Below are 26,912 nucleotides of genomic sequence, written 5' to 3'. Positions count from 1 at the left end.
TTATGAAGCTGAAATGGAAGTTGGCCTAAACAACATCTGACTGGTAATTCTGCTTGAGAACAGAACCAAAAGCCGAGCAAAGGTTTTGTTTGGAGAACAGGAATGCTGCTTTGCTAAGTAAAATGTAAGATTTGATTTATGAAAAAATAATTATTTAGTTGGTTTTGTCTATTTTTGATACAGGTTATTAATGCTGCTTTAGCTCTTGCTGCCAGACCAAAAAGTCAAGTTGTGAAAAACAACATGGAGATGTATAGGAGTACGTGGGAGAATCACATCCGTGTTCTTACTGAAGCTGTGGATGATATAACAAGTATTGATGATTTCCTTGCTGTTTCAGGTATGATAATTTTCACATTCCAGTTGTTCTTTTCTATGCTTTGAAAACTTTTCATCACTTTTCAATAGGAAACCAGTGAAAGATGAGGTTGTATAATGATTTGTGAAACCATTGCTGCTATTTCAAGTGTCCCCACCTGGTGGATATTCCTGCTGTGAACGGTGTAGAGCTGGGCAGAAGTCCCTGGGGCTGACCAGGTGGGTGTGAAAGGTACATTTATCCATCCTGACAGCTTCATTTACCTCTGCAGTTCCAAATTCTCTCTGCAGCTGTGAGAAGTCTCTGAGGAAAGGGAGTACATATTCCTGTGCATATATCTTAAACAAGAGGTTCTTGTGATACCTGTTTTCCAGTTCGTGTGGAATGCACAGTAGAGTTTCTGGAATTTTCAGTGTCACAGATATTTGTCACACAAATCTGCTTTTGCAGATCTCTTCAGTGAAGAGGCCTTAGGTAGTAAACGGGATTTACTGAAGCAATGAGTGTCTTCAGCATGTAAAAAGAAGACAGAAAACAGTTGTTTCACTTTTTGCAGTTAAAAGATCCCAGTTCTGGAGTAAGGTTCTGCCTTCACTGAGGAAAAGCATTTCAGTTGCACAATGCCTGTTTTTTATGTTGCTCCTGCTAAAAAACGCCTTCATAGGCATAGTTTAGACACTGTTGTATTGTGAGGCACATATAAATTTCTATAATTCTACTCCTTTGATTTCTCTTAAAGTAGCATAACATGGAAAGGAAGGAAAAGTTTGTCTGATCTGCCTTAGATGTGGTTTAATTTCTTTGTGTCCCTATGGTCAGTGGGCCCTCTGCTTGTCCATTTCTCTTCGGGCATGTCCTTTGGGCTTAGTTCCATTAGTTAGGACTCTTTGGTCCTAACATGCAGCTGTATGAAACATGGATAGTTCTGCAGGTGTAAGTAGTTTAAAACCCTTGAGAGTGAGGTCACAAGACGTTCATGTTCCCAAGTTGTGCTCATTAAACATGAGAGTGACTCTTGCCTGAAAGGGGGCAGAGTTTGAGTATTTATTGCTCTAAAGCTTCTTTGGTATTTCACTGTGGGGATGGAAGCTGCTGGAGTGGAGTCCAAGTAACTGAGTGGTGTTTGTTTCTTATGATCCAGGTGTGGATATTACAGTGCAGACAGCTTGAACAGAGATGGTTGTTCAGGCCCTTTGTGGGTCTGCTGATGTGGGATACAGTTTTCCTCAGGGCTGGGAAATTCTCCTTGATTTACAAGGTCAGCAGGTGTACCTGGCAAATGACTTAGGTCTGAGTGTAGAAGTGAGGCTTAGTTATTCATAGGTGCTCTCCTGTGTATATCTCAGCATCTTAGTACAGAGAATCATAACCTGAGAATTATTTTCTCCCCGTGTAAGTTAGCCTCTGGAAGTACTTTATGAACGTGCCTCTTGCTTGTAGTGCAAATCTTCCCTATTTCTGAAATTTCCTGAAATTTATGCAGGTGTTCCTAAAGCTTTTAATAAAGAGATTAAACAAGTCAATTACTAATGAATAAAATACATGAATCTCTTTAAAACTCAGGAGATTTCATATTAGGTTAAAAATGTTCTGTCAGAATCATTGAGCTAAATGATTACTTTTATCTATTCAGCTATGATTCATTGAAATGGTACATTTCAGTTTTTGGGGTTTTTTCTCAAAATTTCTTGGACTTGAATAAAATTAAGCATTCCAATAATAATTGTGTAAAAGAAAAACCTGTCATTGGGCAGCTGCTCATTTCAGAGAAGACTCCTGGCTTCTCAGTGTATTTACATTCTTTGGATGAACACAGTTGAATGACTGACAATATTTCATAGTAAGTGAAAGCAGAAATTAATTCAGGTAGCACTGATGTGTAGGGCCTACATGCCATGAGGTCCAAGAAAGGTGAACATTGCTGTATTTGCTTTAAACTGTGTGTAGAACATCTTCTGTAAGCTTTGGTAGAACTCTTTGGCAGATGTTAATTTAATTTGTTTAAACTTAAGTGTCATGCTTTTTCTTAAGTGCTCTGTTGAAAGATGTTTCTCTATGGCAATGTCACCTTTTTGCTTTGGAAAGGTTTTTTTTTTTTTTACTTGTTCATGTATAGAGAGGTAAATATTAGGAGTAATTGTAAGGAACAGTGCAAGACACTTTTGGTTTACTCCACACAGTATTAGCACAATACTGTGTTCTGAGGGATTAAATTGTTCATATACTGCTCTGTCTAAGTAGAAAGGTTAGAAGTGTAATAGAAGATGATATCTGCCCTTTTTTGGAAATTACTCTGTAATTAGGAAAGATAGCATGCACTTAGGATTTTGCATTGTGTTTGAAAAGGAAGGTATTCCAGAACTGGTATTTAATGGCCCTGTTTTTTCTACACAAATTAGTATTGTACATCTCATGGCAACATGGGCATTCTGGGCGAGAAATACCTTTTTAAATAACAGATTTATTCCAAAACAGTTTCTGTGCTGTGCTGGCACGTCAGCTCCTCACATGTGAGTTGGAGTTGCTGAGTTTGCAGGTGGTGAGGGAAATGATGAATCCTGGAGTGTCAGAATTGCATTCAGATTTACAGGATACTTAGGAAATAAAACAAACACACCTTCCCTAGTTGTTCTGGTGGTTCAGAACTCTGCATCATACAAGAGAATTGCCTGCTTTAAAGCTAATTTAAAATTCTTCTCTGACTGATTGAGAGGTCAGTTATTTCTGACAATCTTGCCTGTCCCCTGGCACTCAGGAAAGGAGAATTGTAAGCATTTGTGAAGGTTGGTTGTTTGTTGCTTTTTCTTTGTTTGATTTTTTTTAATGTTCTTATAAATGACATCTAATAATAAACAAAATATTTTTCTAAAGTGTATTGGTCTTTGCTTTTCAGATTCATGCATCTTCTTGAAATTTGATTTTTTTTTTTGTTTCAGTTGTATATTATTGCTATTTATATATGATACTGTATTCAAAGGAAAACAGCACTACAGAAAAAAAAGATGAAATCAGGTCTTTACAAGTGAAAAAGAGGTCTGATTGCAAATATATGAAGTGGAGGTCTGTTTCTTTTAAAGGAAAGCAAGAGTTAATGACTTGTGTAAAAAAAAATAATTATAATTATAAAACATTATAAATGATGATACTGATGTTCACAGATTTGTTACACCTTGTAGGAACAGAGAATCAGTTTCAGCCTATTGGTTTCAGATAGTTAATTTATGCAAGGAAGAATGTGGGTGTTAATCTTTACAACCCACTGACATTAAGTTTAAAAATTACTGTTATCCATTTATCATGATGATGTGAAAGTCTGCAGATTCATAAATTAAAGTGTACTGTTGCATATGAGTTATGAATTTCCAGGAAACCAGTTTTGTTATGCTTGTAATTGCATTCGTGTTGGTAAATCTGAAGTTTTATCCTCAACTCTCTGCTCTTGTAAACTGACTCTTTAGTGTCTTCTCCCTCATACAGTTAGCCTGAAACAGAGTTTGAGGCTCATTTCCTCATGTTGATTCCTCTGTGTTATTTTAATACTATTTTAATCAAAATTGCCTTAGTAAACCTAGTGGGTTTAGGTGGAAAATCTGAAATGTCAGTATTTCCTTCCTTTGTATATATGTTTTTCGCTCTTGATGATGGTATGCAACTGCAATGACAGGCTAATTGCAATTAATAAGTATTTCAATTTTATCATGTTTTAGAAAACCACTAGGAAACGACTTGGATCCTTTAGTCCCAGAATTAACTCAACTTTTTCAGGGACCATATAAGTAAGATCTGAAGTGTGTATATATATACAGAATTACAAGGACCTGTGATTTTTTTTTTTTTTTTTTTTAAATTTTTTTTTTTTTCCTATTGTCTTCTTGAAGGGCTTGCATGACAGGACCCCTCTGCTGCTTCTGCGTCCTTCTCTTAATGCCCTTGCCCAACCTAAGATTATTTCATTGGCTGGGCCTTCTCTTCAGCTGCTCCCCTATGCTGTCTTGAGTTTTGCTCTGTCATATTTATAATACCACAATGCTTAAATTCCTTTGATTGTAGCTCCTTTTTTGCCAAAACATTTCCTTGTTCATCTATTTTCTCATTCTCCTCACGGATGAATAAATCTGTCGTCTTCAAGTACACTCTGCAAGTGACACAGAGTCTTTTCTGTTGTGTAAAATAAGGTCTGTGCTCTCTGCCCTTTTATATGCCTTCTTAAAATACAATTTCTCTAAAGTGCATTTGGTCCCTCTTAATTGCATCAGCATTTTAATTAATTTTTTTACAGTAAATACATTCCTGATAATGGGTAATAAGTCATTAGACACTGAGACGGTTTTGTATGATGTCCAATTTGCTGTTTCCCTACCAGAATTGTTCGCTGCTCTTTACCTGAGGAAGTCATAGTGAGTGCAGTGACTTATATGTCTGCCTTAGGTAAGGGTTTGTGTAATTCCTCCAGGCAGTTTCCACTGCCAAACTGATATTGGCAAATGTGGACACAGGCAAATCAATCTGGAGTAGAATCTGGAGAGGCTGCCACTGTTAGTTCTGTGGACAGAACAGTATTTTGTGATGTATCCACAGGTGCCCCACAAATTCAGCTCCTTACAGGAACTGGCCTGAGGGGTCTTAAATAGATAAAGACTTCAGAGACTACTGAGGAAGTTATGTGATGGGATTAAAGATCATTCAAGATAACCTGAGTAGGCAAAAGGGAATAACATTTTTACTGAAGAACTGGGACCAGTCGGTGACTCCTGACAAGAAGGAGATGAGCCGTAGTTCACTTTCCTGTGGTAGTCTTGTTCTGGGACGGTGAGCAGATCCGGGGAAACCCTGCACATTTCTCCCACCAAATGGAGTAGAGAAGATTACACTCCAAATACAGAGTGTGCAGGGAATTCCTGAAAACTCTGAAATCATGCCAGCTCGATATTTGTTTCCAGTCTCGTGATCTTTCCCTTGGAATCTAAAAATGATGTTTTTCCAAGTATGAGGCCACTGTGTTAGAACAGAAGTTTCTTTTAATGTAAACCAGAAACTAATTTTAAATCAAGGAAAGCAGCAAAAGATTGGATGTTAGAGTAAAGCTGTTGGAAATAATCCTTTTTGTGGGTGCAAAGACTCTTATGGCGGTCAACAAGAACAAGAGGTAAGAGACCATATCTTTGACTGCTTTTGTTTGATTTCAGGAAAGATTTCTCAGTTAAACACCAGCAAAATAATCAGGAAAAAAGGACCTACCTTATGTACTTCTTCCACAGGTGTATTTCTAAAGATGCAATTTACCCATCACACAGAGGGAGTAAATATGCAGCTTCACTTCTTTCTCCAACATTTATAGCTCCAAATCTGGAGCCCCAGCTGCTGCAGTTTCTACTGCTTGGAGAGGTCTGCAGCACTGGGTTAGGAAAGGGGGGGGGGGGGTGGTCAGGTGGACTTAGACCATGTGGGATAGCTTGTATGAAATGGCAGAATAGAAGAGCAGAATTAAAGACTAACAGAGATTAGAAGAGAGCTCTGGAGATTATCTACTGAAACATCTTGTGCAGAGGGGCAAACTTCCAATTTGCTACGGAAATTTAATTTGAAACTTCTTCAGTTATATGTATTCCAAATCTTGGTTTTGATTTGGTCTTAGCTATTATTGTGCAACAAAACTTAAACAATGCAACACTTAACTAGTGTTAATCTGCTGCAATAAAATTTAAAAAATTGTCTGCTTGGCAAATCCCTTCTCCTGGTTGCATCACTGAGAGAAGAATGAAGTGCATCTGAATCACACCAATTCAGAGTAGATTCATGTAAGTGAGTAATTTGGCTTTGTTTTGAATGATGGAAAATGGGGAGCAAGTCCTTCATTATTTCTGCTTAGTACTAAACCAGTTGAACACTTTTCTAAAAGATCCTGACAAAAAACTCTTTGTTGATCTAATTCTTGGCTGGATTGCACAGAAGTCAGTTTGGTAATGTTCTTCTCCATGCTGTTCCAGGATTTAAGGGTTATTTTTTTGGTTTTTGTTGCATTCATTCAAAGAGCTACATGAGATGGGCTTTTGTGTCTCAACTCTGTTCCTATGTATATTGTTGGTGTTTGTGCCAGTTTTGCATAGATTGACATTTAGTAAAGAGGATAAGAGCCACCTGTGGAAGTGATTTTTCTGGGAGAGGCTGCTAACAGCTTCCTCCGCTCCTGACAGGGCCGATCATTGACTAGTTTGGAATACTGACACCTTGTTAAACAGCTAGAAAGCTGAACACACCTCTGTGAACACACATGTTAAACATGGAATGAACCCCAGGAAAAGCTCTCTTCCGGCCTGGCAAGAGGTAACAAGCAGGCCTGGCTCCCTCCTTGCCGTGGGGCTGGGCCGGGCGGGCCCTGCCAAGGGGCCAAGCCCCTTCCTGGGGAGCCTGCTGGGCCCCAGGTCAGGGCCGGCCTGGCAGCTGCCAGGAGGGAAAGGGGAGGAGGAGGAGCCCTGTCTTGGCTGGGCGGGCCCCAGTGGCTGCCAGGCAGGGGAGGGGGTTCCCAGCTGTGGGTATGCTGCTGTTGAGATCCTAACCACTTCCCCACCAGCGTGGCCTCTATGGATGCTCCACCATAACCAGCTCAGGCCACCGCTGCCGAGTCATCTTGCCAAGGCGCTGTCCTGGTGTCATGAGAGATCATGCGGCTGAGACCAGGGGCGGCTCTGCAGCCGTGCAGAGGGGCCCCGGAGCTGGAATTGAAAGCAGCCAGAGCCCCTGAAATCCTGGCACAGCCCCAGCATGGCCTGAATCTACCTCCTTCAGCTGCAGTCTAGCAGAAACCATCATGACTTCTGCAGGCCCCAGGTGAGATATTAACTCTTCCCTTGCACAGATGAAACTTGTAATGCACTAATCCTTTCAGAGTGAGACAAAAGGACAGGGTGCAGACATGTAGAGACACAACATGAAGACATTAAGGTCAGTGAAAGAGAAGTCAAGTCTTAGATGGGAAGAGAATGAGGAGATGCCTTGTTTTTAGGCTGAAATTCCTTTGTAAGGCCATGGCATTGAACTGTGATATACTAGAACATCCCTTTAAACAGTATGGGGGTGGTGTTAAATTGTAGACATGAGCAAAGACATGTATGCTGAAGCAAATAAATGTTAAAGTAGCTGTGATTTCATGAAGAGCTTGAACAGAGAGATCAGATGAAGATCTGCCCCCAGAGAGAGAAGATGATCTTGGTTCCCAGAGATGAAAAGGATCTCAAAAATAAATAAAGACAACCTTTACTTTTGAGCAGCTCATCCTTAAAATGGGACCCCGTGAGTTTGTCATAACCCATAAAAGCAGCTGTGGGAAGGCTGTGTGAGATGGGAGGGATTTCATGAATGCAGATTCCCAGGTAGCTGCTTTTTGTGAGAATTAAAGGCACAAGAGAACTCTTCTTGTTGAGGAAAAGTTTCCACAACATGGCAAAAGAGACGCCTCTCCCTAAAAGAACCGATGAAAGACTATTTTAGAGGTAATAAACTAACCTAAGTTCTAAATTTTGTCTCTGCATGGTGTCAGTGAGAAAGAAAAGCTTGTAGAGGGAGGGAAAGTGTTTTGAAAGTTTTATTCTGATTCTTATTAATTTTCTCCCTCTTGTAGTTTTGTTGATAAAGCTTTCTTTATACCTTTTAGGTTTTGAGCCTGCTTTGCTCTTCTCCTAATCCTGTCTCACAGCAGAAAAAGAGTAAATAATTCTAGTGCGTGCTCAACCCACCACATGAACTGGTGCATTGTCCGGGAAACGAAAGTTCGGCGAACCATAACAATGACAGTGGTTTTTCAGGCTTTGTGTTAATGTCTGTTTGTGATTGATGGCATAAAATAGCTGAATGACGTTTGTGCAGTTCTCCGCTCAAATTCCCCTAGACTCCAGTACCATTGATTGCACTGAGTAGTTGTCAGTCTTACTGAACTTCATTCTTAACAGACCTTAAGTTAGACAGTTGCAGGCTTTTCATGTAATTCTCTGCATAAGTATCAAGTGTTTGTTACGAATCATAACTTCTTAAAGAATACTAGCTCTTAAATAGGTGATATTTTTTTTTATGTACCAAGTCTGATGAGCATTTCTTCTTCCATCTCCAGCTGAATATATTTTTAAGCTTAGTCTCCCTTGTTTTTCTTTGGTACTCTGTAGACAGAGAGGTTTGTTTTGGGAGAGTCACTGCTTGTTCTGGATGATGCAGTAATTCTCTCCTAAATACAGAAAATGCTTGCTGAAATTAGACTAATATAAAATGTTATTAATTCTCCCCTTGATCATCCAGTCTGATGTATTTCCTGTTGGTAGCTAGGTTTTTCCAAATGTGTAGTAGTTCTGTAGCATTATCCAATTTTATACAGTAGAGGCAGACCTTTCCTCTATTTCTTCAAAATTACTTTGCATCAGTCATTTAAAAAAAACAAAACCCTTGTGTCTTGTTCAGTTCCTCTGCCTTTTCACATCCCTAAATGCAATTACATGCAAGTACTCCTCCAAGTTTATAATATTCTCTGAATATCACACTGCCTTCCTTATCTCTACCCTGTGGTTGTTACTCTGCTGTTGAACGGTCCTTCATTATCCAGTGTCATGCTCTGTATAAAGGTGTTCTTAAGAAATAACTTTCTTGATGCTGTCTTTCCTGTTAATGGCATCATATTCATTTATCCATCCACAATTGTGTCATAGTCCACCCAGTGCAGGGTGTTGTTTTTTTTTTCCCAGAACCTCAGATAATTTGAAAGAATAATTTGTAGTTGCCATAGGAGGCAGGCAGACAGGATGGAAATAGGCCAAGATATGAAGAGGGTGTTAGTATCTTTTTGTTACAATTGAAAGGAAGAGAAAGCTCTGGGGTTTTAGTATAAAACCCTTTTTTTCTTTTTTGCAACAAAAGCAGCAAACGTCAAGCCAAAATAGCTTAATTTAACTTAATTTCTGACATTTTGAGAGAGGAGGGTGCAGAGCATCAGAGGTGGTTAACATATTCTCATCTATTCATTGTGTCTGCTAACCAGTGGTCCTGCTTCTTTTAGGATCTGTGATGGTTCCCATGATGATCACACATCAGCAAACTGCATCCAGACTAAAGTGGTAGTTACTCTGGAAAAGCCTGTCCATCCCTAAGAATTCTTTACATATTCCACTGGAAGTTTTGGATATGCTTAGAAATATATTTAATGCCAACTGCTGAAATTCAGGTTAGAATTTCTGAAAGGTTGTATCCAGTGTTGTAGCATTTTTAAGTCTAGAAACCATTTTGTAAGTGATTTCTCCTCATTTTATTCCTAAATTTGCTCAGTTCTTTAGTAGTGTGCATTTCTATTGAAAATTTCTCATTTCCTTCCTCTCCCACCCCAAAATCTTCTCATTTCTTTCCTTTGAAGTTTATATTCTGAAACTTCCAGTGTCCTTCCTTCTTTTATCATTAAAACCAAATTAAAAAGCCTTCTGCAAGATCCCAGTACATGTGAGTAAGGCTGTAAAACTTTAATGCTTTGTCTGCTAATTTAGGAGAGCCACTTCCAAACAGTGTATGACATCTTTGTTTTTATTGTGCTGTGGTTTTATTCGGTGATTCTGGAATGCATGTTAGTGTTCATTGTGCTGAACAGCTACACTAAGCCTGCATTATGGAAGGTGGTAGTCTGAGGTTATTGCAGTTCTGCACCTCTACAGGCACAGCTTTATGTGCTTTACTGCTCACTTGATTTTTGTCAAAATACACAGTTCTGCTCAAGTTAGATACAAAGTGTTGGGTGTAATCTGGGCTAATCAGATTAGATAATGTAGTAATGCAGTAATTTTCATCTTTGTGGATACTGAAATGCTCTTAGTCTGCACTCTGAGATTGGGAGATCTAAGAGGCTCCCTAGTAGAGCTTGTTTGTAGAGCCAAGATTGCCCTTCTTTTACATTTATGACATTGCTACATCTTTTATTATGTTAAAAAAACAGCACTTGATGAGTAGCGCTTTTTTGTATAGTAAGGCCAGGTCTCAGCATGGAAGTATTAATAGCACTGAGTTTTAGATTCTGACCAGGCCCTGTTTCACATCACTTTGCACAGTTGTAGTCATTAAGATGGCAATCTGGACAGTTAAGTCACTCAAACTGCAAAATACACTGTAAGTACTTGGGCAGGGAGTAAAGGAGTGATTCAGATTTCTGTCTTGTTTATCTCTCTTGATATAACTTCTTTTCTATCAGTGGTTTAGAGCTCTGGTTCACTTTATTACCACTCTTCCAGTCCATGTAGCATGTTTACAGATGAATACATCACAAAAATTGCTAGTTACAGATTCGCCCTTAGCATAGCTATGGAGATTTTGGGAAAGAAACCCAAACCAACAAGATGCTATTCAGAGACGTAAGATTAAATTTGATATTTTCATGCTGGCCTTCTGGCACCTGCAAGAGCAAAATACCATGCCTTGCTTTTTTGTAGGAGAATAAACATAATAATCTAAGTAGAGATGTATGCACTTAATTACAGTTCCAACAGGAAGGTAAATTACACTGTGGATTTCAATAACTTTTATATCAAGTTTGTTCAGCCCAGCTGTAATGTGTTGCAGGATAAATACGAGTTCGCTAAACTTAAAATGGTCAAGCTCCCCCTTCGTTGTTCTCACCTGGCTTGTAAGAAAATGGCCTTGAATTTTCTCATTTTTATCAAGACTAAGAGCTGGATCTGTGTGTCACTGAGCATGCCAAGTTGGTTTGTGCTGGTGCAGCTCTTAGCTGTTAGTGACCCACCAGGAAATTCTGTAAAACCTATCATACTGCTTTGCCCTCTCCGGGTGTACCCTCTACTTCTCCCTGCTCTTTCTTTCAAGCACTTCTTCCATAACATTGTAATAGCTGTCATTTCAACAATGTAGGGATGTATCTTCTGGAGGAGTACGACGTTTAGTTGTGCTGCTTACTAAAATGGGTATTTTTAAATGGAAGTAAGGACAAGAACTGTTTGCAGCACCTTAGGTATATCTTTACTATAAGGTATTCTTTGGGAAATCACAGCATTATTTTCTTTAATTACTGTTGAGCTAGTGTGCTTCTAGTGTTTTCTTAACTGACTTCAGAAATTTCTATGCTCAACCTTAGTAACCAATTTATAGGTCAATATTTTGTATAGGCTTATTTTTTTTTCACTACATGTTTGAGTTCAGTGACATTGAGCTGGTTTGCTTAATTCACTGATCACTTGGTGCTGTGATACCATCTTCAGTTCTTTGTTGTCAGCTTTGACTGCCTGGTATGAGAACAGACAAGAAAAATTCCCTCCTTTATTACTTCAATACTCTCCTTTTATATTACTTTTGAAAGCATTGGGTTACACATTGGCTCATTTCAGAGCCAATCCCTGTGTAAATGCTGGCTTACAGAGTTGTCTGCTTGTTTCTTCCACCTCTTTTGTCATTTGTAAGAAGTGACCCCAGTAAATCTGTCATTTATCCTGTGCCGTCTCAGAGCTCTCCAGGAACAGCAGCTGAAAATGTTCTGGAAAGCCAGTGTACAGTTACCAGCTGCAGTGCTTATCTCACTCTTTGCTGGTGCCTCCAGCTTGTGATGCACAGCTTTCTACTCTGCAGAGCTACCTGGACTCTTCTTAGTTATGTGGTGTGTTATTTCTTTATGAGACCAGACGACCGCCGATGGCAAAAGGAAAGAGCCTGCTCTCTCTCACCGGGTGCGATATAACAGCTTTATTCTCAAGTCCTGCCCTGCCTGCCTGGAGATCTTTCCCGATAGCTCACCGGTGCCAGAGAGAGCGAGGCCCTGCCCGTCGGGGCTTTTTCCGCAGGGGGCAGGGCCCAGAGGCAGGGACAAGCCACTGCCCAATCAGGGATAAAGTGGGAGTGGAACAGAGTTGGGTTACAGCTGAGCAAGGACAGACCACGTGATACAGAGAAAAAACATTACAAATCCGATGAAACACAATATAAACCAAATTAATGCATTACACATCCCGTTTTCTTATTAAATTAAGAAGGAGGAAGGCTTGGTTCGTGGGAGATGATCAGAGTTTGGACCTTGAGTACCTTTAAAGTTGCAGAAGAAGAATGACCTTTTAGTGCAAACAAACTGTTTAGAAAAACACTGTTAAGGCATAATAATTAGAAGGAGAAAGTTCGGTGCTTTCTCTTCCTCCAGGCAGCACTGGCCACTTGTGGGGCCTCTGCAGGTGGCTTTGCAGTTTTAGGGATGAAAGGTTTCACCCACTCAGCTGGAACCCACTTGAGACCTGGGGGAGTGGACACACAGGTGTACCCATGACCCCTGGTGACCTGATCATGGGGACTTTTTGTTTCTCTGGTTGCTGGATCCTTTACTATCACAATTGGTGACTTCTGCTGAAAGGCAGAACTGGTTAAAGCAGGATTATTTAGTTTAACATTTACATTTTCTATTTTTTTAAAAAAATTCCCTTTGAACCTTTGAGACCTCCTGCCCCCATTGTCCTGAAAGTCCAGAAATTGCTTCTTTTAAGGCCATTGAGATGCCCAATGTCCAGCCTGATTGCACAGGAGACACATTGTTCTTCTCTTGGGCGGTGGCCATGGCACAGGTACAGGAGGCACGGTATCTGCAGCAGCAGCTTTTTGTGGTGGCTTGACTCTGGAACTGTGGCTTCAATGACCTTTTATGAAGGGAACCTTTCTGGCACACACCTGGAGCATGTCATGTAAAGTTGAAGCCGGTTCTATAGACAGGCTGAGGATAGCTGCCTTGCACCGTTCGTTTGCATCAGCCAGAGCCATCTCCTCCAGGACCTGTTCTTGGGCTCCTTCATTCTTAACCTGTAACTTGATAGCTCAGGGTAATCGCTCCACAAATGTTACAAAAGGTTCTGATGGAAGCTGCTTTATTTTACTGTAAGGTTGGAAAGACCCGTCGGGCTGGATTACTAATCAAATTGGCAAATTCTTATTATCAACAGCCACTTCAGGATTTTGCCAAAGCTCCGGAAGTAAATGTTTTTGGAGGTCAAAGGGAACTGTAGTATTTCTTGTTAAATTTACTTTTAAACGGTTGCAGAAGTATTCTCTTTCATATCCAAATTTGGGCTGAGCTTTGCATAAACCCTGAATCACTTGTTGGGGGAAGGGGTCCCAATTACTGTGGACAGCACCCCCTCTTTTTGACTGTTGATATGTGAAAGGGGTGGCAGAAAAGCTGGGATCGCTCCCTGCTTCCGGGTTCCCGGCTCTCCCCCTTCCCTCCGGGGCCTGGGAACTGGGACTATGGGCGGGGAAACTGTGGGAACCAGGCGCAGGGAGGGGGCTGGAGGCTTGACTCACACGAGTCGGAGGGCGGAGGTTTGAGGGGAGGGTGCAAAGTCAGAGGAGAGGGCAGTGCCGGGGGCAGCACCGAAGGGAAGGAGGGGTCTGGGGAGAAGAAGGGATTGTGGGAAGGAGGGGCAGACAAAGGGAGAGACTCCTCATGGCTCGGGAGCACATGGCTTTGGCCATTTTGGATAATGGAATTCCCTCCATCTTGTGACCACCCCCACCTGGGGACTGACCACTAAGAGGGGAGATTTGAGCACTCGGACTGCCTGCAAAGGTACAAGCTGGGGAAAGTTAACAAAGAACTGGCTTTTTTCCCTTTTCATCTTGCTTTTGCAATGCAAACTTTATTTTTAAGCTATAAAAAGGAAAATTGGTGTTTTCTTTATTATTAGAGGAGCCAGATTCAACTATTTTTTTTTTCCTTATAGCCTCGCAAAATTCTGGAAAGCTTATTTGCTCTAATGATATATGTGGAAACTGAGAAAACAACCACAGAATTAATTTTTTCAGCTTTTTCTTTGAGCAATGGGTCCCCCCATCATCGAAGGCACTTAAAATTTCATAATAGACTCTTTTTTGAGACACAGACAGCCTAGCACCCATTTTAGGCTCAGATTTTAAGTTTCTGTGTCCCCTTTAACTGTGACTGAGAAACAGAAAGGGAAATAAACCTTGCTGGAGAGAAAAAAAGGCCAAAAAGGGGAAACAGTTTCCTTTTTCACCCCCCACCCCCCTGACTGCTGAAAGAGAGCACCTTGAAGGTTTTTATTCTGAAAGCAAAAACCTTCCCCAAAATGAAAAAAACCCCTTTTCCCTGAGGTTCAATGCCTCTTAAAAAGATTTTCCCTTAGAAAACCAAAAGTGGTGCTCACTAAAAATCCACTGTTCCTTTCCTTTCTTTCCCAATCACTCCTTTTGCCTGAGACTGACCCTTTTTGGTGCAAAAAGACTTCTAGTCCCGGATCCCAGGGTCATCTTCCCACAAACATGTGGTCACCTTTCCTGGGAGCAGCCTGCCGTTTGGGGGGCTTCTTCGCAGCACTCCGATGGGATTTTTGAGTCCAAAGGAGAAAACTGCAGCCCTGCCTGTGGAATCCTATTTTTCGTAGACTCCACAGTGAACGCCAAGCCTGACGGGTCTGTGTCTCTGTGTGGGTGGGCTACGTTTCGTGACTCAGGTACCTGCATGAGATTCCTCGGCCACATGCTCCCCAAGGGGTTCTTCCAGCTTTTTGGGAACCTCTTGTGGCTTCGAGCCCCACGTAATGGTGCCAGTTGTGTTATTTCTTTATGAGACCAGATGACTGCCGATGGCAAAAGGTAAGAGTCTGCTCTCTCTCACCGGGTGGGATATAACAGCTTTGTTCTTGAGTCCTGCCCTGCCTGGCTGGAGATCTTTCCCGATAGCTCACTGGTGCCAGAGAGCCCTAGGCCCCGCCCGTGTTGGGGCTTTTTCCGCAGAGGGCAGGGCCCAGAGGCAGGGACAAGCCGCTGCCCAATCAGGGATAAAGTGGGAGTGGAACAGAGTTGGGTTACAGCTGAGCAAGGGCAAACCATGTGATTACAAATCCGGTGAAACACAGTCTAAACCAAATTAATGCATTACAACAATGTGGCATTCCTGTCTCTCTCTGTTCTCTTTTGTATGGTAGTTCATACCACTTAGCCAGCAGAAATGCTGCATACGGCTTTCTGATTGCCCTGATTCCTCCCAGCTGCCTCCGAAATTACCACCACAGTAATCTATTTTTCTTACTCTGTTATTAAGAAAAATAGAACTTGATATGCTGCGTGTCACAATGGATAGTTCAACGAGTCATTTTCAGTTTTCTTTAGAGGAATATCTTCTTCCTGGAGATTTGTTGATGTCATGGAATCAGTTTTGTTTTAACTGAAAATCATATGTTGTCTCCTGCCTCTCTTGGATATCCATATTCCATATCCTTGCCTCAGAAGTAGCTTACAGTCCTGATAATACTGATTTAAAAGTGAATTGTTCTTGCAATACTCCTGGCTTAGACTCAAGGGCAAACATTCTAGTGTTTTACACTTGTTAGACAGTGGATGTGTTTTTAGGGACTGCTTGGTTAGGTATGCCATGACCTAGCCACCGTTTCTGACCGTACGTCACCGGCTGATTTTGGGAACCATTCTGGCAAGCGTTGTACCATACAAACCTGCTATTTGAAATGAGTATTTTCTAAATTGATCTTCTGTGCTTGTTGGTGAGGATATGGGAGCATTTTAGTGGTGACCTTTTGGACAGCTGTAGAGGGTGAAAGTGAATGGGATGTGTGAAGTCACTGAGCAAGTAGGCAGGACTAAGGAGCTGGGTAGTGCAGTTCAGCAATGGACTTGGCATTTCAATGACTTGAGTTTTCCATTCAGAAACTGAAATTTTGTGTTAAATTCCTGCTCTGTTCTTATTGAATTTCAGTAAGTTGTTGCTGAGACCTCGTTAGCTGTGAGATTTTTTTCTCATCACAAGCTTTGCGAACTACTGGCATCTTCCTCAGAAGTTTTGAAGGCTGATGCATTTGGAATTCACTTTGTATGGGATTTGGCTGAGTTGAGATTTGGCAGCCTTTGAAGCATGGTCTAAGATGCATGGGTTTGATGCAGATTTGGATTAATATTTTGTGTGTTTATTTCCTAACAGACTGTTTGCTAATGGCTTTCCAGCTGCAGTTGTGGCAGTAGCTTTTAATGGTTTTGTGCAGCTTTGCAGGAATTGGTTTGCTTGCTTTTTGTAATGAGGCCTTCTGGAAGCATACACAAGTGTTCCCAAGAACTGGTATGAAAATAAGCGCAGCCAAATGGTAAGGGGAGATTTTGGTCAATGGCATTAAGAGTAAGGTGGCAGTGCTGCTGTGGTGCAGAATGAACTCTGTTTCAAGGATAAGATACAAAATCTTTATCTGGGACAGCAGGTTCCAGTTGTGTTGTAGTCCTGAAACTGGAGTGTGCTTTTATTTCTGGAAGCAGCATGTCAGATCTGTCCTTTCAAAATGAAACATGAGAAAACAGACATGCATATGTGCACAAGATGAGCAAAAGCTGATTGTTGAATGTGATGTGTTCTCTGAAGTTCTTGTGAACCTGTTACCTGTATACCAGAGAGGTTTTCTTGATAATCAGAAGGCAGCCTACCTTTGGAACCTGCAGGAACTGAATAGGACCTTTGCTTGTTTGCTACAAAGCTGGGAGCCCTTAGCACTTGGGGCAGAAAAAAAGAAATGTGAAATCAGACAATGCTCATTGAGTATGTGGGGTGCACAAAGTCTGACTTAGGCCCTGACTTCTGTTGCCTGTTAGTTTAGAAGATACCTCAGATTTGGTCCCAGAAATGTGGTGGATGGTAAAATTAAATAAATAAATAAAATTTAAAACCAAGCACACCTCCCAAACTTAGGTCCTGCAAAACCCAAACAAGTTGAAAACCAACTAGTAGCATACCTGTCTTCTACCAAGAGCAAAAACGGTACCAGCTTAGACTTCAGTGGGAAAACTGATCTAATGAAGAGGCAGCTTTTCTCTGCAAGTGAGAGGTAACTTTTTAACAGCAAACACCACTATTTGCAGAGGAGTATCCACCAGGAAAGTTTGTCGCAGCTTTAAAGTTAACATTTCTGTAGGGAGACTTGGAAGTTTGCTACCCCAGTTGTCTCTTGTCAATGAAATGTTTTCTATCTGTTAACACTTGCCCCTTTGTGCATTGGTTGTTGTGTCAAAAAGTATTATTAGGTGTTGATCGCATGCTTACCTATAGCACGTACAAAGCTGTAACAAGAGAATATTATCATAAAGGCAGTATTTTCACCTGAGCAATTCTTTAAGAGTGGCAGATGGCTATTATCTTTAAACAATATTTTGCAGACCAATGAACTAGCCACCATTTAACATAATAGTCTACTTTGTTGTGCACACTCTGAAACAGACCTCTCCAATTTTACACCCCTGATCTTGCAGAAGGAAATAGATGTATTATTGTGTTTGTTAATTCTCCCCTCTCCCCACCTGAGGAAATGAAATCTTTCAAAGGTGAAAAATTGTCCAAACCTTCCAGCTGATGCAAAGACAGACATTGAATATTCCCTAGTAATTGCGAATTTCTTCTTAGCTGATTGGTCCAAACTGGGAAGGTTGCCAGCTCTTCATTCTGTAGTGTCTGCCCTGAAATCATGAACAAGGTTACCAGCTATGCATTGATTTGTAAGAAAGGTGCTGTGAACTATTTCCCGGTAATCTGGCTAGTTATTTCCCTGTTCCAAAGACTTCATTTACAATGAGATAAGTCTCAGTGTAATTCCTGGCATAAACTAATTCCTTCTGATAATCCCTTACTCAGAGAACATTGCTTTTGCCATTTTAGACTTAAAGATTTGTGATTTATCTAGGCCTTTCTGAGTTTTTAAGAGATGATTTCATGAAGTTAGGCAATATTTTAGCTAGATTTGGATTCTGAATGTAGAATTTAGAAAGCAACAATAAATTTTCTGTTTCCCAGCCACAGAAGGGCAGAAAACAAATTTATTTATGCCCTGTTTAGGGCCAGCTCATATTTCACCTAGGGCAATAAAAGTGCTGACTTCAGTTCTTTTCTTTTGGCAGAGCAAATGATAGGGAAAATTGAATCTCAGCTTTCATGGCATTGAGAATACAACTTTTTTGGTAGCTTCTATCTCCTTTAATTAATAGGGTGTTTAAGCAACTCTGCATTGAAACCAGGCAGGCCCATGAGGCACAAAAGACCAAGCAAAGGCTTTTGGAGAGTTTTTTTACGTGACACAGTTCTCTGCTTGTATGCTGAAGGAGAATCCTCTCCTGTAGTTCAGCATTATCCCTTAGACTGTGCCAGAAGGCTGCTGCAAAAATAATGGCAATGAAGAAACAAAGGAGCCAATTGCCAGGAAGAGTCTTTCCCCTTCTGTAGTTCACCTCCTCAGAAAAGAAGCCTCCCAGAATTTTTACCTGAGATTCAAATAGTGACAGAAAGGGAAACGCTCTCCTGTATTTTTTGAGAGGGAATGTTCTGAGGAGAATAATGAATGCTCTGGCTGTGCAGTCTGGTGGAAATGAAGAGAACAGGCCCAGACTGAGTATAAAGAAAATAGTAATCCTGTGTAATTTTTGAGCTGGCTGCCATATACTAAGGGAAAATGTGACAGGATATTTTAAGGCAAATAATTCTCCATTGTCCAGTAGCTAAAATGAAGAGTGAAAAGTAATTATTATGTCTAAGACAACAAGCTCAAAAGAAGTCTAAGTTAAGACTGCCAGTCGGTGGCAAATGTTCTGAACAATTGTGTGTCAAAGTCTGTAAAAGGCCTTGCTGATGTGGAAGAGGCGTGTTCCTGTCATTTGGGGAGCCTGGTATGCCCATGCTCTTTTTTGGCTCCCAGTTGCTACTGTTCTTCCCTCTCTGTCACAGAATCCTAAAACCATTGTGGTTGGAAGGGACGTGGAAGTCTAGTCCGTCCTGCTGCTCACAGCTGGCTCCATATTGTATTCAGACCAAGAACAACCTCTTAGAGTTCTTTATTCTGGTGAATCCCATTATCCTTGCAGTGATTTCCCATCTCTTCCACCCCAGTCCTCAGCATCTTCATTTTGACTGTTACCACTCATTTCCCAGCCTCCCACTGAAGAAGTGCAAAACCAGACTCAATTAACCTGTTAATGCAGAATTAAAATTACATGGCAATGTTTTTCTAGTATTCTACGTTCACTAAAATTTAAATACCTAAAAAGCATTGTCAGAGGAGAAGGATGTCTGCTGATGACCTCATGGCTTCTTAGATCTGTCTGGAAGCACTTTAAATAAAATATTTATACCTAATACAGTATTATCTACTTTTTGGAGCAATTTAGCAAATTGGGTGTATAAAGCAAGTTAGTTAAAGTACAATTTGCTGTGGAAGAGGAAATGGGGACTTCTTGACAGTCCCCACATTTGTGAGCAGATTTAGGAGATCGTAGAATTATAGAGTGGTCTGGGCTGGAAGGGACCTTGATACCCATCTAGTTCCAGACCCCTGCCTTGGGCAGGGACACCATCAGCTAGTCCAGGTTGCACATGTAGCCTGAGAATTCTAATGTAAATAACTGCACATTGAAGAGATAGGATTGAGACAGAAAAAGGTTTCCTAGTTTAGTTTTGCTAGAAAAAGGTTTGCTGCCTCATGTTGGCCAAATGGTGTTCTGGTCATTGTTATCAGGAGTTAATGTGGTCAAATTAAGGTTGAAGGGGTTTATTCCTTTGTAGTTAAAGAAGTTAAGTTGATGAATTTGTTAAGAAGGTAAATTACCCTCTTGGAAGAAATTCACTGGTTTTGGTTATAGCTACTTGGGTGAAGAGAATGTTCTAGGAGAGAATTGTTACTAACATAACCTGGATTATAGCTGAGACATGGCTAGTCTGAATAAAATTTTCTATGTTCAGTAGCATGTTTAGTAGCAGTTGAAAAGGAGTGGGAGGGCATATTGCAAATACAGTTTGTGGGTACAGTGATTTCTAAGGATTAAACAAGAATGCTCTATTTTATTTACTCTCCATTGTCTCTTCTTTTGTGTCCTTCTACCATTTCCAATTCCTTGTTTTTCCCTTCTGGTCCTGCAGAGTATTGATACATAAAAATATCTATGTTGCCTCTGTTCATTGTTGAGGGGAAGTAGGAACCATCTCCTGGAAGTTTAGAATAAAAACTTAGCTAAGTGTTCTTAGGTGATTGGAGCCAGAGAAGAGAAGTGGGCACCTCTGAGGCCCAGTCCTTACAGACCTTTACATAGGTATGTGGAGGAATAGGTGGATTGTCCTAAAATCGGTAGTTTCTTCAGCCAATGCAAGGGGGATGCGTTTAGGAGGACTGGGCCAAGTGAAGGGGCTGGGGCGTGGCTCTGTGAGTGCGTGTTACCCCTGCATGTTTCTGGAGGGAAGAGTTTCCTTGGGCTTGCAGCCCAGGGGACAGCTGGAGTCTGGAGATTGAGAAGTGACTGCTGCCCAGCTGGATAGGTGGACATTTTTGCTTTTTGTGGCTTGCCATTATCTCTGTCCCATCCCAGTGTTCATGCTTGTAGTCTGCTTCTTATCTGCCTGTGCTGTCTCCAGATCCTTACCAAGATCCATATTGGCCTGTGTGCTTCTATCACGGGTTGGCACAGTTTTGTTTTCTGGTTATATAGAAATGTGAAGCATTTTTCACTGCCAGGACCGTAGAGTGGTTGGGGGGCGGGGGGGGAGTGGGGGGCGAGGAGGACAGGGACCTATCAGAAAGCTAGTGAAGATATTGGCAGCTAGTTTGACTAATAAGGATGCCAATGCAACTTTGGAAAGGACATTTAAAACTAATCTGCAGCAGATCTGCCTCTCTCGCTTTGGAATCAGCCACGAGGTCTCATTGTAGGTGGTGAGCAGGCCTGGGTTGGGCCCTGCTGCCCCTCTGGGTGGCTGGCCTGGGCCCAGCCAAGCCTCCAGAAGCTTCTGCCTGCACAGAAAGCAGGGAGAGCCCAGGTCGGGCCCCCGTTGCCCACTGGGCCAGGCCCAGCCAAGCCTCCGAGAGCTGCTGCCCATATGGGAGCAGCTTGGGTTGAGCCCTTTTAAAGCTTTGTGGTAGCTCCGAGCCAGACCGCCCTGGATGAGCCTGAAGGGTAGAAAAAAGGGCATCCATCAGCCTCCTCCATCGACACATCTTTGCATTTTCTTCAGCCCTGCAGCCCAGGGCCTGCACGTGGCCCTTGCAGGCGTGGGTGGATTTAACCCTTTCCTAGCAACATGGAGTTTCTAAAGCACAACTCTTCCTTGAGAGAAAGAAGAAAGAAAACAGAGGGTACGTAGAACAGACACCGCATGAAGTCAGTGAGTTAGAAGTGAAAGAACAAATAATATTGGAATAGGATTGAAGAAGTGGACATTTTTAACCAGACTTCTCTAGCGTAAATGATAAAGAAATGGACTGTTCTTTGTAGCATCTTAGCGTTGGGGAGAATGCTAATTCTAATCAAAATTGAGGACTGATGTGATTGAGATTTAATTGAGAACTTTTAAAACCTCTGCTCCTGGGTTAAAAGGAGATCTCAGCCTTTGAGACAAAGATGATTTTAGACTAGAAGTATTCGTAAATAGTCCCCCAGATACACTGAGAGGCCTTGCTAATAGAACATTTCGTAAATAGTCCCCCAGATACACTGAGAGGCCTTGCTAATAGAACATCACAGTCTGTAAAATCTCTGGGCGGTTGCAGATGTGTGACATTGGGAGCACTGGACTATTTTGTCTTGTGGCAAACCTCTTCATAAAAAAACCTTAGAGAGACTCTTCTCCTAAAGTAATGAGTGATTATGTCTTAATAGTGAAACTGACTGAAAAATCACAAGTTGTGTCTTTCTGTGTTTTTTAATAAGAAAGTTAATAGTTTGTAAGGGGAGAGAAGAGTGCTTTAAAGTGTCATTCTGTTTTAGTTTGTTTTCTTTTTCTCAACTTTTTTTTTTTTTCATTCTTTTAGTGTGTGTTAATAAAACTATTTTTGTTCATTTTTAAGCTTAAGCCTGCTTTGCCTTTTTTTTCTCCTAATCTCTCCCTCCCACGGAAAAAAAAATAAATACTAAAACCTCTACAGCTTCTACAGGGAACTTCCTGTTTTCAGGGCTCTCTGAGCTTGGCTTGTGTAAAGCTTTAGGAGAGGAGAGGCTGCTGAAGGACTGAAACATGCTGAGAGTCTAAGCTGGTGCTTCCTTCGTTTTCCCAAGGTCCTGGAATATATCTGGATGCCGAACAGGGAAGCTGACAATCCCAAAACCTGGATTTTGTGCTCATGACGTGGAGGGCAAGGATTGAAGCAGAAGCAGTTAGCTTCTCAAACCAACCAAATCTTACTGTAATCATGTCAAAAGGAATGAGGGAAGGAGATTAAACTCGGGGAAGGATTAATGTTACTGTAAGATTCTCACTCATGCAGGGAGAGAAGTCTTCTGTAACCTGAAACCTTTATCAGCTAGTTAAACTGATAATTTTGGGCTGCTAATTCTGTAATTATTAGATACTTATTTAAGACATCTTTTTATACTTCCTTGCTGGTGATGTGGCAGAGAATTTTGGGTGTGCTTGGTTTTAATGTGTGGATTGTGTTGTTTTTGTTGATGGGTTTTTTTGTGAGGTTTTGGTTGGTTGGTTGGGTTTTTTTAGCTTTCATGAGTTTAGATACTGACATTTTAGATTCATTCATGCATATGTGAATGAAAACGTTAAGGAGACGCTGCCAACTCAATCAATACTTTGTTCACCCTAAGGTAAAATTTGGAAGAGATACACACTTCAGTTAGTATTTTCTGGGAACAGAACTGAAGCTGGTGTTTCAGACTACAGGTTGAAGTTTCTAAAAACGTGAAGTATTGTGTCTCTTTTCCCTGAAAAATAATCTGTAGGGACTTGCACAGATAATGACAGAACCTGAAGAACATTGGCTAGGGGGGGTACCTTTATGCTATTCCCTCTTTTCTCTCCTCACAGTCATCTTCCATCCTTTTTCTTCTGTTGTCTTCTAGCTTTTGGCTTGCAGCCTCCAGCTCACTGTTAGAGACAGACACCATATTTCTGTCTTATGTCCTGTGGTACTGGATACTCCTGGATTTTACCTTTTTTCCAAGTTAGCCTACTGTTTCCTGGACCACTCTGACAAATTTTGTAGACATGTTCCTTCAGGAAAATCTGTCCTGTTAACATGAAGCATAAATGTTAACTCAGGAGGCTTCTCATGTATGTGCTTGATTTTTCTTGGCGTCACAATTCCCCTTTCAGAGGGAGATTATAGTTGAACAGTGCTGAGTAAGTCTGCCACAAAGGGAATAATAAATTCATTTTCTGTAGCACCTAGGAACAACAGCATTTTCACTCACTTGTCTGCAGCAGTTGATTTCTGGCCTTCAGCAGGCAATTTCTTCAAATGTTTCCCCATGATCCTAATGGAGAAACTATTTGTTTCCCTTATATCAAGTCACAAGTTTCCTTTGCTTTCCTGCTGAGCAATTGCCTGTAATTTGTCCACCTTGCCAAGGTAGGTCTGGGCATCAGTCCTGTCCCCTGGAGTATGAGCCAGCTGGGCTGCCGGGTCAGTGTCACCTCCCTAGCTGCTCAGGATGTGTTCTGTCTGCCCTTTAAATGGTCCCAGGTCCTCCTCCCCCTTCATGAGGAGCAGCTGTCCAGCTTTGTTCTACTGCCTGCTCCTCAGTGAGCCGGCAGGGCTGACTCCTGCCTCTGGCTGTTCACCTGCCCGATGCTGCCACCCTCATTTCCCTGTGGGGAGCCTGGGGACTCTGGCACAAGTGTCCTTCAGGTCAAGGATCACCAGAGCACTGCCCCCATGCACAGAGCCAGTCCTTCATCGCTGAGAGGAATCAGTTTGACCATGCTTGATCTGCCCCTAGTAGTAAATCGGTACTGTTTTTTCCTCATAATCTTCTTGTCCTTCTGGTGCCTGGAAATGTTTTCCTTGAGGTCTGGATTTTTACAGGAACTGAGGTGAAGCTTTGGCCTGTGGCTTTCTGGATGCTCCTTGCCTTCTGAGCTGAACAGGAGACACTTCAATGCTTCTTATGTTATGGCCCTGTGTGTCTAAAACTGGAGCATTTTGGAAGTGTGAATGCATTTGGCTAAATACCCGATAACTGGGAACCCTGCCTGTCAGTACCACCCTTGGTCTGAGACAGAATGACAGATGGATTAGTAACAAACAATATTAGAAATTATCATTTAGTTTCTTAGATTTGGCAGATGAAGAATGCATAGTTAATATAATTAGAGAAGAAAGGATATGTATTTTCCTTGTTCTAAGTAATTATTTTTCTGCACTTTTCTATTAATTTAAAAATTTGTCTCTTGAAATTGCCATGAACTTTGGACATTAAGTGATTACCAGTGATTTTATTTCTGAGCAGTGACTAAGACACTGTCCTGCACTGTCCTGTAGAATATATATACTTTATTAAAAGAGCTGCAAGTGCCAAGAAAATCTATTTCTTAAGACTGCTGATGGAGTTTAGCCTTGATCATTGTCTGAACTTCAATATGTAGCAAAAGGTGGGAATTAGATTACTTTTTCTATCTGAATACAAGAAAGGTGATAACAGAGAGTTGTAAACTGGGACTTGCACTTTCTGCTTAGTTGCTTTGTTCTCTTAACTTTGGCACTAAAACTTACTAAATCTAAGTATAGATGTTCTTACCTTTTTTTTTTTTAAATTAATGTCAGACATCTTTCTGGAGTTCATCAAAGCATCATGAATCTGTGGGAGCATGCCTTTTGCCATACTAGTTAGTGCCATCATTGGAAAACTTGGAATCCTTTTCTGATGAGCACTCTTAAGGTACCATGCCCAGGGAATAGGAGCTATCTGAAGGGAAGCAGACTTTCTGTACAAAGTTTCTGTTTTTCCCATTTTATCATGCCAACAGATGGGAAAGGATAGAAATAATTTTTTTGGCTGGACTATCACTGCATACATTCCTAATTTTATGATTTAGGGCTTGCAGAAAATAATGTTTTATTTTCTGTCTTGTCTTCAGGAGACCAAATTGAGTTTTATAATGCTTCTTCATGCACTACATTTTTTAAATTTCTAGTAATGATTTTTCTTTTTCTTTTTTTTTTTCCCTATACTGTCTCTGTTTAGTTCCCAATTTATTTTTTTTTTTTTAGCTGAGCACAGAAACTTTAATTAAAGTGCTTCAACTGAGGCCTTATCAATGCCAAGTGGAGTGGAAGGGCATCACCTGTCTTTTTCTTAGATGACATGCAGAGGTAGAGCTATTGATTTTGTCCCAGAGACAGTCTGAGTCATGGCTTTGTCAGACAACTTTATTAGCCTTCGGTTAGCTCAGCTGAGATATAATTTTTGGCCATTTTTGACTAACATTAAAATCCCAGAGGGAAATCAGAAGGTGCAGTGCATTGCCCGTGATAATTGCTGTGGCAACCATGACAATCTGACAATTTCCTTAAACATCTATCAATCCACTGTTACAATTAACTCTTCTGCTAGACATTGACTCATGCCAAAGAGATGGCCCAACATCCTAATTTTCCTTTTCTGCTTTGGAAAGTAAAATACTTGGCCAAAAATCAAAAGCTGACCTAATGCATTTGGTATAGGAGGAGGAAGTATCTGTAGGAAAGATAGAGGCTAAAACAATCTCAGGTGGACTGTGATTAGTGCTGTTACTTTTCTTTTCTATTAGATCTCCTAAGGCCTCCTTGTGCCTTGGGAAAATTAAGTTAAGCAAAGTTGTATTGATTGTGAAGTAGCTTGTCTGGAAAGAGCTTCGGAGCATCATGAGAGGCTGCCTTGTTGGCCCTGGTTATACAGCATGTGCTGCTGGGCACTGCCTGTGCTGGGGACAGGCTCCCTTGTGATTCTTGTGTGTGCAGAGTGCACATGGTGCTGTGCTGCCAAGGGCTTGGGAGTGTGGGATATGCAGATGCCATTGGGCAGGTTCCCTGTGACCCCTGATGTGTGGCCATGGACAGATGGAGCAAGAAAAGCTGTTGCACTGCTTTTCTAGTATGCGGTGGATGGACAATGCAAAATTAATAACATCTGTATCCTTCTTCTTCATCTTTGAATGACAGTATCTGAGAGCATACATCACAGTCTAGTTTGTATCCAATTCTAAAGTGGTTTAGAGGTAGTCTTCCTTCCAGGAAGGAAGCTGCTGATGGGAATCTCAGGCTTACAACATACAGGTCTAATTGCATTTCTGTTGATCATCCGCTCTCAAGTTTGCTGTTCCATAAAAGTGTTGTTTGTGACATCCCTTCGAAAGGTTGGGCAACTGGGAGCTTTCCACCATGTGTTCCATTCATACAGTGTGTCCATGAGGCCACATGCAGTTTTATTTTTTTAATACCCCTGAGATTCATGTCATATGAAATAACCAGGTAACTCTGTTTTTCCATTATGGTGATTTTGCTTGGTAGGTCCCAGAAGATTCCTGCCTTTCTGTCTACACAGGATTTAGACCTTTAATTGGTGTCTTTGTTGGACAGTAAAAAGCAGTGTATTCTTCACAGCAAGGCCCTTAAAGTGCTGGTTGTACTATGAATTCTGTCATTGTCTCTGCTAATACATGGACAGTATTAGAACTAATACAGTGGTGTCCTGTACTGCTTCATTTTGGATGTAGCTGTGGCAGCAGAAGTGGAGTTTTTTAGTCATTTCTCATGCATTCTGTGTGTGTCAGATCTCTATCTCCGTCGTTGTGTACATTGACAAACTGGTTTGTTTGGAAGCCTCCCCCTGTGGAAGC

At 41.2% G+C, this 26,912-nt stretch overlaps 1 protein-coding gene across 14 annotated transcripts in view; it reads left to right on the top strand.

The window, feature by feature from the left end:
* Positions 1 to 26,912, top strand: part of CTNNA3 (catenin alpha 3) — a 444,137-nt gene that overhangs the window by 308,067 nt on the left and 109,158 nt on the right. For all 14 annotated transcript variants that reach the window (XM_058421607.1, XM_040071778.2, XM_058421606.1 and 11 more), the window contains one exon: positions 184 to 340. In XM_058421607.1, coding sequence (XP_058277590.1) covers positions 184 to 340 — 157 coding nt within the window. The remainder of the gene's footprint in view (positions 1 to 183; positions 341 to 26,912) is intronic.

This window comes from Hirundo rustica, chromosome 8, assembly GCF_015227805.2.
Source record: "Hirundo rustica isolate bHirRus1 chromosome 8, bHirRus1.pri.v3, whole genome shotgun sequence".
Taxonomy (NCBI): domain Eukaryota; kingdom Metazoa; phylum Chordata; class Aves; order Passeriformes; family Hirundinidae; genus Hirundo; species Hirundo rustica.
The sequence above is the reverse complement of the archived record's forward strand: the minus strand, read 5'-3'. Positions and strand labels throughout refer to the sequence as shown.